Source organism: Anastrepha ludens, chromosome 2 (genome assembly GCF_028408465.1).
Source record: "Anastrepha ludens isolate Willacy chromosome 2, idAnaLude1.1, whole genome shotgun sequence".
In the NCBI taxonomy this organism is placed as follows: domain Eukaryota; kingdom Metazoa; phylum Arthropoda; class Insecta; order Diptera; family Tephritidae; genus Anastrepha; species Anastrepha ludens.
The window spans coordinates 104,447,229-104,466,006 of record NC_071498.1 but is presented as its reverse complement, the minus strand read 5'-3'; the positions used below and the strand labels follow the sequence as shown (position 1 = coordinate 104,466,006).

The following is an 18,778-nucleotide window of genomic DNA, read 5'->3' as shown; positions in this document are numbered from 1 at the left end:
GTATGGGAATAAGTTTCTGCAATCGTAAAAGATGTGTTGCTGCTGACATTATTTTTGTGTTCGCTCTGGTAATATACTGGAGATTTGAAGGTGTATATGTGAGGTCTCGATCGTGACATTCGTTGTAGCGTAAAGAGCCTTTTTATTTAACGTCAGAAATGTCTACGTTCGTCCCGGGGACGAAGTCATGATTCATTATTACCTTTTAAAGAAAAGTGAAGCTGAAACGTATCGTATATTGACCGATATTTACGGTAATCACGTTCCATCAAATACAACTTGTAAAGACGCTTGACGCTTCTAAAATGGCAATTTCGACGTAAGTGATAAACATCGCGAGGGAACACCGAAAAGAAAATTATTCAACTACAACAATTATTGGATGAAGACGCTTGTCGAACCCTTGATGATATGTTTAACGACTTGGATGTTGATAGATCAGTCGTCGGTAAGCGTTTGCACGCGATTGGACTGGTCCAGAAAGCAGGTAACTGGGTGCCACATCAATAGAAGGAGAGGGATATCGAGAGACGTTTGGCGACGTGTGAGATGCTTCTCGAACGGCAGGAAAGAAAAATTTTTCTGGACCTATTATGATAACCCTAAGCGTCGAAAATGTTGGTCCCTGCCAGGTGGATCAAGTCCATAGACAGCGAAAAAAAAGGGTGTCATCCATTATGAACTTCTTAAACCATCTGAAACCATCACTGACGATCGTTAACGACTGCTCATAGCTCTGGCTAACTCGAGATTTTAAACAAATGGGCATGATGAATGCATAAAACGTTAAAAAGTCCAGTGTTCAAAGTGTAGAAGGCAAGCATTTTTTTTTCACGAATCTAGCCATGGAAATGAATTCGCGGAAAGAACTGAAGTCAACTCTGGGAAATGTGTTTGAAAAATGTTTTGATAATTGAATTATATTATTTATAGGCATAAAGAAAGAGATACAATAAATTTATAGGAAAAATAATTGTTCTTAGCTTTACTTACCAATTTCTGGTGCTTCTTCGACAGAATGTATGTCTGTAGTCGAATAGTTTTGTGCATGACTGACATTCAGCAGAACCCGTTCGAAACCAACAGTGAACATAAAACACCAAATGATAGAAGTATTTTTCAAATAGCATTGTTTTTTGACGAGTGTATTTCTGCCAAAAAGAAGCTACTCATAAAAAATTATCTGCATTCGGAGGCGGTAGTGAAACTGTAGTGAAATTTATTGTTTGACCTTCTTCAATTTTAATAACCCCTTTTTTGACGGAATGTGCAGCAGTCGGGAAATATCCACCTTGTTATCTTACAAATCTTGATCTGAATGGATAGAAACGCTCCAACTCTGGAAGTATTCGATGCGGTACCTGCTGGTGGTAGCAGAGGAGAAGGAAGGAGTCCTTTGCGCTGGAAATGCCGGGAGGAGAAGGACTAGGTTTCAATTGGTGCGGCCAACGGACACCGTTTAGCACAAGAAAAAAACGACAATTTCTACTTTGCAGTTGAATTCTCGTTACAAATAAATTCCTTGTTTATTCTGAAAAGGCTAAAAAGGATATATTTTTTTAGATTCTATTGGGAAATCTGCGCTTTTAGATAATTTTTTTCACTCTCATTAATATTTACAAGCATTCTCTAATATCCTTCTATTATGAGAGCCTCTAAAGTTAGCACAGTTTAATGAAGTAAAGAGAGATGTAAGGTAGCACGTGGACTTCACTGCCCTCAAATAATCTTCCTACTTACCTGTGTCACTTTGCTTGAATTCGCTATGTCTTATCCAACTCCTGACGCTACCTCGGCATTCACGCACTCTATTGAATTTTTCACTGCGGTAAGAATTGCTCATCGGCGAATACAGCAATTGATCTTAAATAATTTTTACCGATAATAACTTGAAGTTAGTAGAGAGACGATTCTTCACTATCTCAGCGATTGTCCAGCATTGGCACACGATAGATACCGGATACGAAACTGATACAGAATACTCAGATGACGAAATTAGCTTCTGAGATGGAAACTTCTCTAGAAATAAAAAGGGGTATTAAAAAAGTGTCTCGTACATTTTATTCACGAAATAAGCTGTTAATCCATAAATTATGATTACGAAGCCAAATTTGCAAAGCTGGGAGTCTCCTAATCTCCTTTTTTAAATGGTTCCTTCAAAAATATCAAATTGAGATATTCCCTATCAACCAGCTTTCTCAGCAAACTTTAAATTTTTTAGGGCCGCTTTTTACCCAGCATATCATGGCACGATGCTAAGCTGTTTAAAACGCATTAAAAGATAAACCAGCTCAAGGCAGGAAATTTTAAATCAAGAAATATTAAATTATGTATAAAAAAATCAAAATAGCCAAGCGATAAGAATTTTCGATTTTCATGTCTGCTACCCCATTCTCTGTCATGCCCACAAACTCCTGTGCTTTTGTTGTTAATCCTTGCCAAACACAGCGGCGCAGTGGCGGCATGCAGAACATTAAACATAATAAATCTTTAAACACCCATGAACGGCGAAGATACATATATACTACATATAATATACATTCACACATACATACATATGTACGTGGGGTAATGTAAAGCATGCAACATGCAAGCAGCATGAGGTATAAAGCATGCGGCATGCAGCAGCATGAGCCATCGCATACCGATCGCAAAAGGCAGATAAATAACTTACAATATTTCGGAGGTCATCCCCAAATGCCTGGCGGCGGCAATAGCGGCAGCCACGCCAGCCGTGGCAGAGACGATTTGTAGACGCAGTGTTGCATTTCCATTCATTTTGTTGCTACAGCAGTCATGCTTTTGCAGCTGTGGTGCGACAGGCGATCTGCGGAACGAATGCGGCAAGTGCAAATTTGCGAGATGAAACTGCATTGAGTCAGCGTAACAGAATGCAGCAGAAGCGAAGCATAGGGCAGGCGGCCGGGCGAGCGGGTGAGCGTAGGTAACATTTCGCGATTTGTTGCATGATTCGATTCGTTTGCTCGTTAATTTAGTTGCACGTTAAGATTAATTAATTTTCAACTCATTTAAAGTAAAACCACTACAACGAAATGTTTGCCGCTGTTGCTCGGCTGCCCACTTTACTGCCACTGTCACTGTTGCTGTAGCTGTTACCGATTGTTGTAGCACATCGTCGCAATGTTGCACGCATAAAGACATCGTTTAATCGATTTTGTAGCATCTAAGCGCACTATGCACTGCGCCATCATTATTAATGGGCTGCCTTTTTCCTTTGGCTCGATCAGCTTATTTATATTACGCGTTTGTTGCTTAAGTCTCTCGTTTATACACCGCAAAAGCTAAGCTTTGGCCTTCAAAGGCGCTCGCGTAAAACTCGCATAACTCTGTACGTGTAATAATTTTATTTCAACTTTATTTTATTCTTATTTTTCGTGTTTATTAACTCTTCTTCTTTTTCGTTTGCCAATCTTACAGATGTCGTCGCGGCTGGCGTGGACCACTGTGCAACGAGTGCATGGTGTATCCTGGTTGCAAGCATGGTTCGTGTAATGGCAGCGCCTGGAAATGCGTGTGCGATACCAATTGGGGAGGAATACTCTGCGATCAAGGTGAGTAACTAGAAGACGGCTGTGCACACACACGCGCACACTTGACGTTTGGTATGTGTTTACCTACATACATAGACATGTGTTGCTTGTGTTTGCCCCTGTGTTGCAAATTGCCACAGTTGCCAGCAATATTGTATTTGTAGAAATCAATGCAAGCAACTGGCAACTAGCAATGCATTCAGTTGCATGAAAATCCATCTAAATTGCACCGCAGCAGCATAACAATCAGTGCGCCACAGAATGCAACAGGAATAACAACAACAATAGCACTCATAGCAGCGATCACAGTGACGTTGATGACGAAAAAAACCGAAGTAGAAAAAGGAGAAAAGCAAGTTATGGCAAATCGCACGTTTTGGTCGTGGTTACAACGCATGTTACATGTGATGCACGTATGTATGTTGCATGTGCCGCATGTGCCGCCGCGAAAGCCAACTAACCAGCTGCGCCGCACATTTTCGCCACAAATACATTCCTGTATGTTTTTGTTGGGGTTGGTCCTGTTGTTGTTGTTGACTATGTAGCCATTTTCAATACAGTTTAATATAACGTTCGTGTTGGCGCAGTCTGTAGCTGCTGCTGCCTAGCCATACATGTTGTTGCACATATTTCTGCTGCCCCAGCTGATGCTTTCTTATTATTGCATTTTCTTTTCTTCTTTATTTTATTTTATGTTTTTTTCTTGCTTACGTTTCGCTTTTGTATTGCTGTAGATTTAAATTACTGTGGCACTCATGAACCCTGCATGCATGGCGGTACCTGTGAGAATACCGCACCTGATAGATATCGCTGCACTTGCGCCGAGGGTCTGTCCGGTGAACGTTGCGAAATCGTGGAGCATCCGTGTGCAACGCATCCATGCAAAAACGGTGGAACTTGTGCGCTCAAAGTAAGTACTAAGTCCAAATACAAAAATAAAAATAAAACGTAAACAACTTAAGTAGCCGCATATCCTAAATGAGCATATATATGCATATGCATATATATTAGAGTGGGTCGGTTTGTATGGAACGATTTTTTTTGACTGCGCTCTGCAGAATCGAATTTTACACAAAATTATAATAAAAAACTCCACAATATCATATCTCTAAAATCATTTCTGAGCCTCCCAAATTTTAAAGGAAGTTATATTTAAATAGTATGAAAATATAGAGAGTTACGACTATAGAGATAGAAAGTAGATTAAATACTCGTCGTGTTGAGAGTAGAAAACATCTAAGCCCAAATAATTTTAAAAAAGCTGTAGTTGTTAAGAAGAAATTATGACTCGAAAAACAAATTTTTAATTAAAAAATTGTTTTTAATATTTTGTTTTTTGAATTCCTGAAGTTTCATTTATAAAAAAAATTCCACAAAGTTTTTATCTCGTTTATTTTGATTTACATATAAAAGAATTGCATCCAGTTTATTTTCTCTTTAAAAACAATAATCCCTATTTTTGAATTTCCAGAAGTTTTTATTTGATTTAAAAATAAAAAACTGTAAATAAATAAACTATGACTCGAAAAACATTTTTTTTTAATTTTTAACTAAATCTTTTTTTTTTTGATTTTTCGAATTTTTTTTTGATTTACATATAAAAAATTGCGTACACGTTCTTTATTTGTTATTTTTTAAATTTTTTTTTTTAATTTCCGGAAGTTTTTTTTTGATTTAAATATAAAAAAACTGTAAATAAATAATTTATTACTCGAAAAAAATTTGCTTTTAATTTTTAATTAACATTTTTTAACAAAAAAAAATTTTTTTTTTCAAATTTTCGTTTGACTTACGTATAAAAAAATTGCCATGGCTTGTTAAAAAAAATATGACTCAAATAAAGAAATTTAATTTTTAGCTTAAATTTTTAATTAAAAATTAATTCATTTAAAAAATTTGATTTTTAATTAAACGTTTTAATAGAAAATGTTGTATTTTTTCTTTTTTAATTTGTGGAAGTTTTAGTATGATTTACATATAAAAAATTGCAGGCACATTCTTTTCTAGTAAAAAAAAAGTTATGACTCGAAAAACAATATTTTTTAATATTTATTTAAAATATTAAAAACAATTCTTTTATTTGAATTACACCTTACTACAATATTAAACAAAATTACACATAATGTGCTACACAGCGCTATCTTGTAATTCTTAACATAAAAAATAGATTTAAAAAAATAATTATTTGTTAGAAAAAATCACGAAGTACAGCAGAAATAGCGTTCGTAGTAATTAACTAAATATCAAACTTCATATTAACTTCGCTTTGTTGGCGCAAAAATGTATTTATCTCTATTCTGGTGACGGATCTTCTACTCTTTATCGACTTCAGATAGCCTTATTTTACCAGTAACCCTTTTCTGCGGCTTGAAACGCCACCGTTGACGCACAAGGGACTCTTCTTCCGTCATTGCCATCTGACCAAAAGTTCTTGTGTATCCCTTAGTACCTATCTTAACACCGTCTTCAAATATTTTAAAGAAGCTGAGAATAGGAAAAACGAAAGCTAGTCCTCATTCGCCTCCAACTACCGTTTTCGCCATCTGAGCTAACACTAGCCTCGTCGTTGGGTTCAGCCACATGGTCTCAGAGATCATCCACCTCTCTCTTCAGCTACAACTTGGACTTCTACACTACTGTCGCAGAATACAATGTTGTCCTTCGCCCGCTGCATTGCCCAGGTGTGCCCGCGCTACGTTGGTAGGCGCTTCTAGAAGACAAAGAGCCTTTTTCCCACGAGAGATTGAGAACCGGAAGATATTAACCTCGTATCAGCTAAGGACCGATTCTTTTAAAGTTTATGGCCCTTCAAATAGACTGTAGAATTATGCTCTGTTGGCCTTCCTTTTCAGAAATCTACGTAGAATAAGCATCTGCTAGGAAGAATGTTAAAAAAATAATGTCCCTCATTAATGTATCATGTATATGTACCATATATTGGTATAAACAAGTACAGCATCTGAGCAACCAATTACGAACGATTAGAAAATATTAAAAATTCTAGGTTGTAGGCCTGGGGGAAAAATTTAAAATATTAAACATTTTTAATTTAAGTACAAGTTATTTTAAATAAACTTATTTGCCTTCACACTTTGTCGCCACTTTTTGAGTCTTCAACAAAGCCCATATTCTTTCAAGCAGCCAATTCGTATAATTTTACTTTGTTTTCCCTCATTTCCTTTGTATCACCCTTTGAAATTGTTACACTCATCTTTTTCGTTGATGCACCTCTTGTGCGCACCTTTTAACCCTTAAATACGCCAATTTCTTCTTTTTTATTCAAAAAATATATTTTTTATTTAAGACCACAATTAGTACACCAATAGTATGTAATAAAAAAAGTAATTTAACCATTTTTGAGATATTTTTTAGGCGAAGAATGGTAAGGTCAATGGTGAAAAATAGTAATAAAATACTACTCAAAAGCTTAGTTTATCAGTGCGTTAGTAAATTAGAAGGGCTCGCAATAAAAAAAAATTGTTTTTCACAAAGTTGCCTGAAAAATTAAAGTTTTATCACCACTGGCGAAAATGTATATTCAGCCTTAAGCGCTTTTCATTGTTGATATCATTTCACTTAGCGAAAACCACAGCAGAGGAAAGGATAAACGCTGTCAACTGGTAAAATAAAGGGTTTTTCAATAAGGGCGAGTGTGCATGCAGAATGTCAATCGTGGCGTTTGCTGTGTGGCACGTAGCGCCGTCCTGCTGGAACCACATGTCGTCTAGGTCCATATGGTTCAATATGGGCCATAAGAAATTGGAAGGGCCACCACGTCTACCGAAAAATGGGCGCAATGCGGGCAACGTTTACGTTAATGAACACTCATTTTGATAATAAAGTTTTATCATTTGAACGTGCTGTTCAATCGTGTAACTTGTCATGCTGATTTGGCATAAACAACTGAATAATAAACAAAAGATTTTACAGATGTCACCAAAACAAAATGGCTGCCACAGGGCGCCAAAATCGACCCGCGCCAATTGAAAAACCCTTTATATATTCTTAATATTTCAAATTTATAAAAAGTTCAGATTAAAAGGAAGAAAGCTAAGCTAATTGGTTGTGAGAGCGAGCTTTCACTGGGTTACATGTCAGCAATTAAAAGTTAAGGTAGAACCAGCAATTTTCATTTAAAGCTGGCGGTATCATCAAATTTAGCTCACTGAGGCGGCGATCAAGTTTGCTCTGACGGAATTACAAGGTCGCCGCTCTTGCTTTAAAGTTTAATATATTATTTTTCCAAATTATACTAATTTCTGTTGCACATTCTCCACTAATGTTAAAATTTGGTCCTAAGTCTAATATTGCCTTTCCCCAAACTATTTATTTTTCCAATATCAAATTTGTTATTTCACGCGGTAGTTTGTCATTTTCGTCTTCAAATCAAGTTTCGTAAATTGATGTCGCCAAACATCGCGAAATCCCATACTTGTCCTGCTCCAACTACACCTAAAAATAAGTTCCACTTTGCTGAGATTTAAATTTTGTTGCTTGTTAAAAATATTTGCCAGGTGAAATTAATACTAGTTTTTGCTAAGCAGTTCCTGTTTATCTAGTAAAAAAGTTATTCACAAGCAAATTTAGGTGATTAATTTTGCGCTTAGCTGGAGTAGTATTTTGCACTTATTTTGCACTGATTTTTCACTGATTCGCTGTACGTACTATATTTGAATATAACTCGAAAAGTTATAGGAACTCACTATGAAACTTTCAGGCATTACTGAGGATAGTCTCAGCTAATAATCGGAGTGAGAGCGTTTTTCAACACCGGCAAAACATTTTTTGAATAATTTGTAGCAAAAAAATTAAACTAAAGAGCAAAATTATTTTCTTAAATATTTGTTTCTCAAGAAATTAAAAAAAAATATGTATACATTTTTTTAATGGTAAAAAGAAACGAATATATTAAAATTAAAAAAAAACAATATACAAAAATGTTTAACAAAAAACTAAAATATTTTTTTTTTTTTTATGTTATGTTTTTTTATGTTAAAAAGAAATACATATACTTCAATTTAAAATAGCTCTACACCAAAATGTTGCCTAAAACTATAAAAAAATTAATTAAGAAACAATACGTTTTTTTAAATAAAAAAAAGCATTATTTTAAATGTTAAAAATAACAGAAGATATTTCAATTTTCAAGATTGAATAAATCTCAAAATTATTACGTTTTTTCAAAATTTTCTCAAATAACTTCTTACTATACTCAAACCTACAAAAAAACCAATTTTCAGAAAAATTGAAGTTAATTTTTAACTGACGATAATTTGAAGCAAAAATGAGTCAACAAAAACAAATTAACTGTACAGATAAATACGGATGTTTTAACAAAAAATATAATAATGCGTAAGCAGAAAATATAACAAAACGTCATAAATCAATTATTTATAAGCATAATTAAGAAGTTTAACGAGAGAGGGTTTAGAGAAAGCAAAGTCAATCTCAAAAGATTTGTGGATAGTATTGAATTCTATCAGAGCTCTTATGATGAATTCATTCCTTACATACAGAGTTCTTATAAAGCCAATATGTAAAAAATCTCAATCACAAAACGCTCTACGTGAAGTATTAAATTTATTCGCTCCAGAAGAAAGGCGCCATCCACAATACTTTGAATAACGTCAAAGAAGAAAGATCAACACAAAATAGATCACCGAGACTGAGGAGATTTCAAATTGATAACCAAGCATCTGGAATAGTATGAGTGTATGGGTCATGAAAACGAAGGGAAGGAAGAAACGAAGGAAGGAAGAGCAAAGCCAATAAAAATTTGTTGCTTACTTTTAACTCGAGTTATATGACAGGCATAATAAGGTCACCAGATGAAGCATGCAAATTCTTTAGAACGAACGAATGATGTGCAGAGCAATTTGAAAGTGTAACAACTTGTATATTCTGCACTGCTGCGCCTTAAAAACGCTGGAATAGCATAGTATTTCGAAATTATATGCTAAATATGGCTAGTAAAAGGGAAATTTGGTTCAATAATAACTCCTAACTCCAAAATTTCACTAACCGATCTCGAACGGCAATTAGAGATACAATTTAATATATTTAAAAGAGAAAAACACTTGGCGAAAGTAATGTGATATCATTCGAAATATTTAAAAATAGTTGATTACTAGTGCACCAAGAAAGAACTTTATCAAGCTCATTTTGGAGCATTTGAGAATCGGGGGAATTTATTACAATATAATAGAAACTTTGCATATGAAAATCAGTTTCTTATGATATTGATAAGCAAGGCAAAAAACAAAGGGTCCAAAATACTATTTTGTGGGACTCTAGATGACACAATAAACAAATTTGACTCATGATTGTCAACAACAACCAAATAACTACGATACAAGAAATAAAACTCCAACCAACGAAGAAATATGGAATGTAAGCCAAGGCACGCTAATTTTTTAACAATGCCCAATATATAATACTTGCATCACTTGACGTGGAATCGCTCATATAGCAATTTTGAATTAAATATTAATTATCTTGAGTGATTTAAAATACCTTAGTAGGTTATCAGGCTATTTTGCTTTGTTTATTTAAGCAATAAGTGCTAATTTTATGTAGCGTTTCCCAATTTTCATACCTTAAACTCAGTAACCGGTGTGCGTATAATCCAATGTATGCATGCAATATTATCCGTGTGAGTGTTTGTGGCAAGAAGCCCAACCGCAGTCAACACACATCTACATGTATTTGTAAGATATATGATATTAATGTTTATTTGTGTGCTTTCACGCTTTTTTATTACAATTTACTTCATGCACAGTGCCTCATTTGATCAATTCTCAATAAAAAATTTTATTTTCTTTCGATTTTTCTTCTTGTTTTTATATTTTTTTTTATGATTTTTCGCTGCCATTTCATGCTATACAATTTCATGGCTGAACTTTATGATGCCGCAACAACAACATGTGCCCCAACTGCGTTGGAACACACATCGCACATCTGTTAAATCTGCAAAAAATATGAACCACAACCACCGACCAACCGGCGAACCAACAAACTATCCAATGAATCGCACAGGAATCAACACTACCGAATGTAACAACGTTGCCGACATATCGTGCGATGCGCGGCATGAGCTCAGCTATGGGGAAACCAGTTAGTCGTCGCGACTCACTGCTAGGATTGGCAGGATTAAGCAGCGCTACGTCGGCAACAACAACACCAATTGGTATAGGTGGCATGACGGGCGGTGCAAGCGGCAATGCGGGTGATGGTCGCGGGAATAGCACGAGCGCCATGAATGCACTTGCTGCAGCTGCGGCCAAATTGCTGCCAGGCGGTGGTGGAGGTGTTGCTAATCCATCGCTAGCCACATCGATGCTAATGCAACTGCAACAGTATCATAATAGTGGCAATGGTGGCAGCGGCAGCAGTACGAGCACGAGTAATGTGCTGCATTCGCATCATTCGATCGGCCATCGGCCGCAACAGATACCACCGGTTGGCGAATATACTTGTGCCTGTTTACGCGGCTGGACGGGACCATCATGTGAAATCAGTAAGTATGACTACTAAATGTATATTGGCTAGCCATATGTATGGGACGCCACGGCCGCGATTCGGTCGTTTGATCGACGGCCGGGAGTTCGGAACGCACGCGCACTCAACATTGCTTTGATTTATGTTTCATACATTTATTCGTGTGACCGTTTTTTCTTATTATTTTTTTTTCATTTTGCTATTGCTATCGATGTTTGGTTTTTCTTGTTACTATGGCGCGTTATTTTCCTCCGATTAAATTGCATCTATTAGTCGCATTGACTTGAACGATTGGACTAGCAAGCGGTCGGGCGAGTAATCTGCGACTGGGGATGGTAATTGGAAAAATGCATAAAAACTGTACCCGGGCATGTGTATATAAGCAGCTTTGTATGCATGTATGTACGCTTGATCAGTCCATGGTTTGAAATTAAATTAATGCAGCAAAATGGAATCAAATGAAAAGCGCGTAATTGCGTTCGAGCCGCATGCTGCAATTTGTGGCGCGGCCAATGCACTGAGTAAGCGGCGTCTAATACCGCTTTCTGGCATTTGATGCATGCGCGCCACTTTAATTATGCAAAATTCGACCGCATTTATTAGTCCGTTTGCGAAGTCCAAAGGATTTGCTAACTGTCGCATTTACACAGGTTTTTATTGTGTACTACCAACGTAGTTGTTGTCGTTTAAATTGTTGGTTTTTTTATTTTCATATCAAATACATTTGAATTGTTAATAACTTGTGCAGCAATTACCAAGCTCCTCTTTATGTTTAAACTCCCAAGTGATTGCCTTTCTCTCCCTCAGCTGGCGTTTGTGACCTCCATTCGTCTCTAAACTGCAGTGTTGCATGCCCCATTAACAACAACTATGTATTACAATTCGAATAACACCTGTTACCATTACTAATCGCATGCTAATGGCTTGCGCTGATTTCATTTCTCTCGTTATTGGCAAACGAAATTTTATTACTTTTCGAAAGCCACAAAACTAAAGACTTAAGAAACAAACTTGCATTGCCTATGGGCTGTGTGTATTACGAACAAAATTAGGCAGATATTTAATTCGTGTCACAAGTGAATGTAACGGAAAATTTCACATGAAATGTGCAGAGAAAAATTCATTAAGATTACTGTGACTAAATGATCTCCTGGCATGCATTGCGCGGCGGTAATGCGCGCTTTCGAATTGAATCAGGGGTTGAACCTGTGTGCATTGCACACTCACCTATTTGTTGGAACATATTTTCAAACAAGAAAAATGCAAACGCATATATAGTCTGTGCATACAAAATCTAACAAATGATCTGCGTACCGCCACTTATGACTAATTGCTCAGCTAATATACGAATGTGAGATGTCGAGGCCGAGTGCAAGCGAGTTGTGTAGCAATTGCGCATTTGACTTTGTATCCACCGCTGGTACAACAAACAAATGTGGAGTTTCTTTTAAAATATATGTACTTGTATATATAAATAGTTAGATGTACATATCTTCGTACTTCAAAGAAGGCTTGTTGTCTTTACTTCGAAAGAAATGCATCACTTCCAATTGCTGAATGTGCCACAAGTATGAAGTATGTCGACAAACATTGCTATGTCACAGCAACGACAAACAGCGGCAGCATCAAGATAAATCTTAACACATTTTGGTCATTTAAGATTTTTGTCGCGTTGCAAAGCAACAACTTAAGCGATGTTTAAAGCTCATACTTTGAGGTGTGATGTATTGCATGGCGATGGGATGAATAAACATGTACGTTATGAATAATAAATGAGCCACTTCCGAGATTACACTCGAAATAATTTTTTTCCACTATTACACAATTTTGTACAATAAAATATGAAATTAATATTTTTTTTAAAAAGTGCTTTAAGTTCACAATTTTTGCTAATAAATGCAGAGTTAGATTAGAGGTAATTAATATTAGGCTTCTAGGAATCAGTTTTTAGCTGCCAAAATATTGTGATTATATATGCCATGAGATCTTTTGAGAAGTAAAATCTTATTTTACTATTGCACAAATAATTCGGGCATTCAAACGTAGATAGCGTAGATAAATTTGACTTTTTTTGCGTTCAGCACTCCGTTATCCAATTCCCATGTAGAATCGCCCGCTGATATCTGGCTGATTTTTTTTGTGCACAAGTATTCGAAATATTTGCAGCTTACCGTTATTCAGCCAAAAGCAAAAGTGGGCCCACTTAATCAGGTGCATTCTTGTACAAAGTTTTTACTGTATTTTATTTGAAATTTTGCTTGTTGGTGGTCTTGTACGTTTTCTCCATATAAAAACATTTCGAACATTCGTTGTATGGAAGAAAAATGCATTCCACCGTTAACAAACTAAAAAATATCAAATCGAAACCACTTTAAACCGGCAGTTTATTACATCAAAATTGAATGGACTTCAAAAGTGCATAGAAGAATTTTTCTAGAAACTTTGAAATTTTAAAGAAAATGTGCAAAACTTTTAAAATTACAAATAAAAAATATAGTTTATTGCTTCTTCCTTTTTCATCTGGTTTTCTGTTAAAACTCTAAAAATCGTAGTCACAATTCATTAAATCAAAATTCATTAAATCTAATCCCATTTTTTTTTTTTATTTTTTATAATAAAATTTTAGTTTTTTCTATGATGTTATTAACTTTATATGATAATTCACTGTTTTTCAATAGTTATTTATGTCATCAGCTCTAATCACCGCCTACATTTTTCATTTAAAGACTTTGTCTTATTATTGGATTTGACAGCTAAATGTGCTTTTTATCGGTGTTTTTTTCATAAAGTTGGCCTATATTTCGCATGCTCGCTTTGAATTGGGTGTGACTTGCACTTCAAATAACCGTACAAATAAAAATCCGGTTACCTTAAATTGGGTGATCTGTATGGCCAGTTAAAATAGTCGCAATAAATTGTTTTTTTTTTTTTTTTGTTTGGTGGGTGAGGTATTGTTCATAATGCCTTTGCACTTACAGCGACCGTCGTATACTGCGTCGTGTGGTGTGACCACTAAAACTACCCCTCCTCTCCTTCTGGAGAGACACCCTTCCCGGAACTGCTTTTAATTTATATTATTTCGGGAGGGCCCAGAACGGCATCCCTAAAGGACCAATTCCATTCACCCACGTCTGGGTTCACCATATTTGTAGCCAGCTTTCATGCTATAGGCTGGTCTTCTTGTGTCTCTATCTGTGCGGCTTCACTTTGTTGCACTGTGTCGAGGTCAATCTTTTTGAAGTGAAACTTCTTTAGGCGCGTCGGGGGCCCCAAGGCAGATTGAAAATAGGCGAGTGAAACGGTAAGTTCGGAGCGTTACCGAAATCCGTCAAATGGGCGGGGCCAAGGAGCAGCTGCTCCTTCCCACTCTCGCCTATTCGCTCTCTCTGTCGCTCTCTCGCATCGCAAGCGCTGAACGATGTGAGGGAGCCACCGAGACACGCCGTCTCTCCCCTTCTCTCTCGAATGCCTTTCTTTCTCTCCCGTTTGCTCTATAGCAAACTACCCACGCCGTGCATCAGCCGTTCAGTAAGTGTGAAGCGAGGTTAGGATATTGCGTTGACCTGTGATTCGCACTGAACGAAGCGAAATAATATGAACTGAAATGTATATAGCACACAAGTAAGCATTGAAGTAGACTGGCGACATGCAGGCAACCGACAATCGACAACCGACAACGGGTATTATAGATAGCCATAGCCCGTGCAAATGAGTGCTGTGTGTGAGTATCAGATAAAGCGCCGATTGAATGTGTGTAAGTGGGAAAGCAATAAGAAACTGCTGTGAAGTAAATAGATGGTAGGTATGGAGGAGACGAAGCGATACAATGAGTGCGTTTGCCAAACGAGTGACGATAGTTGAAGTAGAAGGTTGTAAAATGGCATTTCAACCGTTTCGGTGATCAAAGCAAATTGATTAACGCGCCAGAAGTAGGTAAAAAATACCATTGGAAATGCAAAGAAATGTCAGCGTCAAGTGGAACACTGCACCCAAGTGTCAAATTTGAAGCTAATAAGGACAAAAATAAATAGTACAAATTTATGTGGAGTGATATAGAAAAAAAAAAAATGAAAACCTGAATTTAACACGAGAGAGGGGGGAGAGATCTAAACCGGGGCTCCCATGCATGGAACAACCAGCTTAGAAGTGTCACTTCTACCGTGCGTGAGTCTGACAAACCCTAGTTTTTTTTTTCGTAGTTCGTTCTCGATGTATTTCATTACCGCGTTCCAGCTGTCCCCACGTTCGAGCATTTTGCTGATTATATTGCTCGGTGCGATGTCGCCAATCTGCTCCCTCAGAGCATTTCTTTCCGCAAACCATCTGTCACAACTAAAAAACGTTTGTTCAGCGTCATCGCTCGGTGCTTCGCCGTATATGCACTTGGAATCAGTTACCTTGCCCATACGGTATAGGTAACTCCGGAAGTATCCGTGGCCCGAGAGGAACTGAGTTAAAAAGTAGTTCACTTCTCCGCAGTTCCTTTGGACCCAGTTGTCAATTGATGGAATAAGTTTCGCCGTCCATCTGCCACTCGGTTCAGTGTCGCATCGGCTTTGCCACCGCAGCATGGTTTGACGTCTCCGTTGCGGGAAGCTAGTTAATGTTTGTTGAGTTGTGTTACAAATAGAGCCATCCTATTGAAATTAAAAGGTGTAATTTTGACCAACAATGGGCATTAGAAATTTCATTATCATAATTGGTATTGATGACTTCGTCATAGTATTCAAAAATATATTTGCGCGAATTCCACTCGAAACTGGAACTCTTTTATCGTAACAGAGAATTTACATGGGCGCAAAAGGCATAATTTTGGCTTATTTACATCCTCATTTATAAAATTCAATAGCTGATCATTGTACCTCGAAGCTTCAAAGCTTTGTGCAAACTTAAAAATATTAGAAAAAAAATTATCAAAATCTATCTATTCGGCACTTGTAGAAAAATTTCTAGTATGCCGTTTTATAGCTCATTTATTTCTGGTATTATTTTGTTGTAAAGTTTAAAATGACGCAAAAACGTGTTGATTTTCTGAAATATTTTTTTCCAACGGTGTTAGGACTTTGCTTCGACATAAAGAAATATATATCGTACCAAGCAAATGCACAAGAAAAAATCGCAATTTTTGAATACTTAAGGTATTGGCGCAAAATTAATAATTTATTTTTGTTTTTTTTTTTTTTTTTGGTTTTTGAATAACTGTTTTACTAAATACAAAAATTTATTTTGAGTGGAGAAAATCTTTATTTTGACCTTCACTCACTCCATTGCTTGTCTGTTTGTATACTGCAGCTGTATACTCTAGTGTCACAAGTGTTAAAAGTGATAAATTTTCTGATAGGGTGATTGCGTACAAAAATCAAGCTAAGCTCAGCGGCTCTAATTTTCGGAATTGGACACAAATATTACAAAGTCAGAACAACTGTCAGCAATTTGCTGCTTAAAACTATCTATTTCTCGTTTTTTACACCTTTTTCAACTTTAATTCTTCTAATTTTATACTTTTAACCTCAAAGCGAAAGCCACATTTCAATGCAGATAGCAACAAGACTATTTCCAAAATCTAAAGCCTTTAAAGCAAAAATATTTAATAAAAATAATTAAAATTTTCTTTGCGTGTACTTACAGGCGTGTAAAACCACAAATCACGCAAAAATGTAACATGTCGCTTGTGAATAGCAAAAAGGGATACAGCGACTACAAAACGGCTGGTTTGTTGATTTGACTTTTAAAACGATTTGTAAGCATTACTAGTGGCCACGTAGGTATACCAAACGAAGATTCTTGTAAATACACGCACACACATTCCCCACTTCATAAGTAGTGCATACAAATATTCCTCATTTCATTGAAAATAAAACACAGTCGAACTTATATATATGCGCATACAGTTGCCGGTAGGTAGACATGAATATATGTATATGAATGTACAGAAGCAAATGAAGCGCACGCAATGCTCCACGCAAGCTCAGACTCTGTGCCCACTTGTGCCGTTGCATTATGTGTACGTTTGTGTATGTATGTTGGGGCAATGCGCATACAAGACGAACATTTTTTTGTGTGCGCTTATGACAAATGAGAGGGTCTTGTCAAGAAGGTGTTAAAAGCATTTTTGCTTTAATGTGAGTACTTAGCTTTAGTTGTTGCTGTTGTTGTTGCTATGATTGTAGTTGTAGTTAGAGTGTATTTGCTAGTATTTTGTCTGTTTTGTTTTCTTATATCACTTACCTTTTAATAGCTTATACTACAGGCACATACATGTATGTGTAAATGTGTGTGTGTGTCTTGACGAAGATTTCTCTGTTATTACGCGGATGGCCTCCCAAACGCTTTTTAGGTATTCAAATAAAAATATGTTTGTGTGTATGTATGATATTTGTTTGCTACACTTACTTCTACTTTTCTTTTGTTTATTTTTTTATGGTTGATTCGCCTGCGGCTTGCTGCTGTGGTCCATAAAGATTTTGTAAGTGGCATTCAATGGGTTTGTAAACACAAATACTTCTTTGATATTCGTAGCGACACTGTAGCGTCAAAAAGTATGGCAAACAATGAGGTAAAATATGATTTACTCAAAGTAAATATAATTCAAATTTGGAAATTTTTGAATTTGTCAACGATAGAAATATACTCGTGGGCATTTACTAATAAAGTAATCAAATAACACCAAAGTGCGGTTTTTCTTCGCAGTTCATTTGTGGGTGCTGTGACAGTAAAAATCATGTGCTTGGTCGTTCTTAATCAAAAACGGAATGTTGGTTAGTTGGTTAGGTAAAGAAAAATGTAAAATTCCACCAACCGAGTGTAAGGAAATTTGATTTTTTTCTCACATGGTGTTTATTATTTTAGTAGCTTTTATACTCGCTTTTGCAAAAAATCGCTTGTAATAGTCGCTTCAACATTTTCCATACTCCTGCCGGGCGTCCACTTCCATAGCCAATCGCACATAAAGAATTCATGAGTTATAAAAGTACGCTGCCAGATAATGTTTTAGTACCTTCCATTAGTGCAGACATTCACTTGTAATTAGACATTTTTGTTGGATTAATGATTTTCCTTGCTCCAATTAGTATTGGCCATGGCGCTGCTTTCTTTGAATTTCTGGTTAAAGATGTAACAAGTTCAGCTGTGTTTTTTCCATAAAGGTTGAAGGAGGGAATTAGAAACTATTGAAATAAAGTTCACTTAAAAGATAGCTCACCGAATATACAGTGAATGCGTGATATAATGAACCTAGATAAAATTCAATATAACAAAATTTTTGTGAGTCTCCTGAATAACCCTCGTTCTTGGAAAATATTCCACACAAAAATACTCCATAGTTATAATGAAACAATTTTGGAATATTTTAACGGTTAAAGTCTCGTTAGAAAACGCCTCTACATAACGAAATTTAGTGCATTGAGTACATATTATCAGTAATGTTTTAATTGTTCTCAAAATTAGTTATCCCGTGAAGCGCAAGTTGATTTACCTACGCCACAAAACGGTAATCAAAATACTTCAAACACTATTCGAGGAGGCGAAGCATTCTGCACCGCATCACGAGACAGCCGCCAAGCATTACATCGCGGGGGGTTTTTGTGGAAGTGAGCGCAGTCAAATGCTGGTAAACTCACCCCTCCTGCCTTAAAAGTTTCATACCAACAGAAGCCTTAAGGACACAACCTCTCTTTAATGGTTTTACTCGGTTTTACATGAAAATGTTCAGTATTAATTTTTAATGTGAA

The 18,778-nt window shown here is 36.3% G+C and overlaps 1 protein-coding gene and 1 long non-coding RNA gene across 3 annotated transcripts in view; one reads left to right on the top strand and one right to left on the bottom strand.

Annotated features, from left to right (window-relative positions):
- LOC128855001 (uncharacterized) overlaps positions 1–2,012 on the bottom strand; it is a 31,418-nt gene extending 29,406 nt beyond the window's left edge. The window contains exons 1-2 of the long non-coding RNA XR_008453664.1: positions 1,741–2,012; positions 994–1,540 (exon numbers count right to left, since the gene is read on the bottom strand). This is a non-coding gene — a long non-coding RNA (uncharacterized LOC128855001). The remainder of the gene's footprint in view (positions 1–993; positions 1,541–1,740) is intronic.
- LOC128855000 (protein serrate) overlaps positions 1–18,778 on the top strand; it is a 147,831-nt gene that overhangs the window by 100,965 nt on the left and 28,088 nt on the right. For both annotated transcript variants that reach the window (XM_054089539.1, XM_054089538.1), the window contains 3 exons: positions 3,439–3,572; positions 4,286–4,461; positions 10,587–11,067. In XM_054089539.1, the coding sequence (XP_053945514.1) occupies positions 3,439–3,572; positions 4,286–4,461; positions 10,587–11,067 (791 nt within the window). The remainder of the gene's footprint in view (positions 1–3,438; positions 3,573–4,285; positions 4,462–10,586; positions 11,068–18,778) is intronic.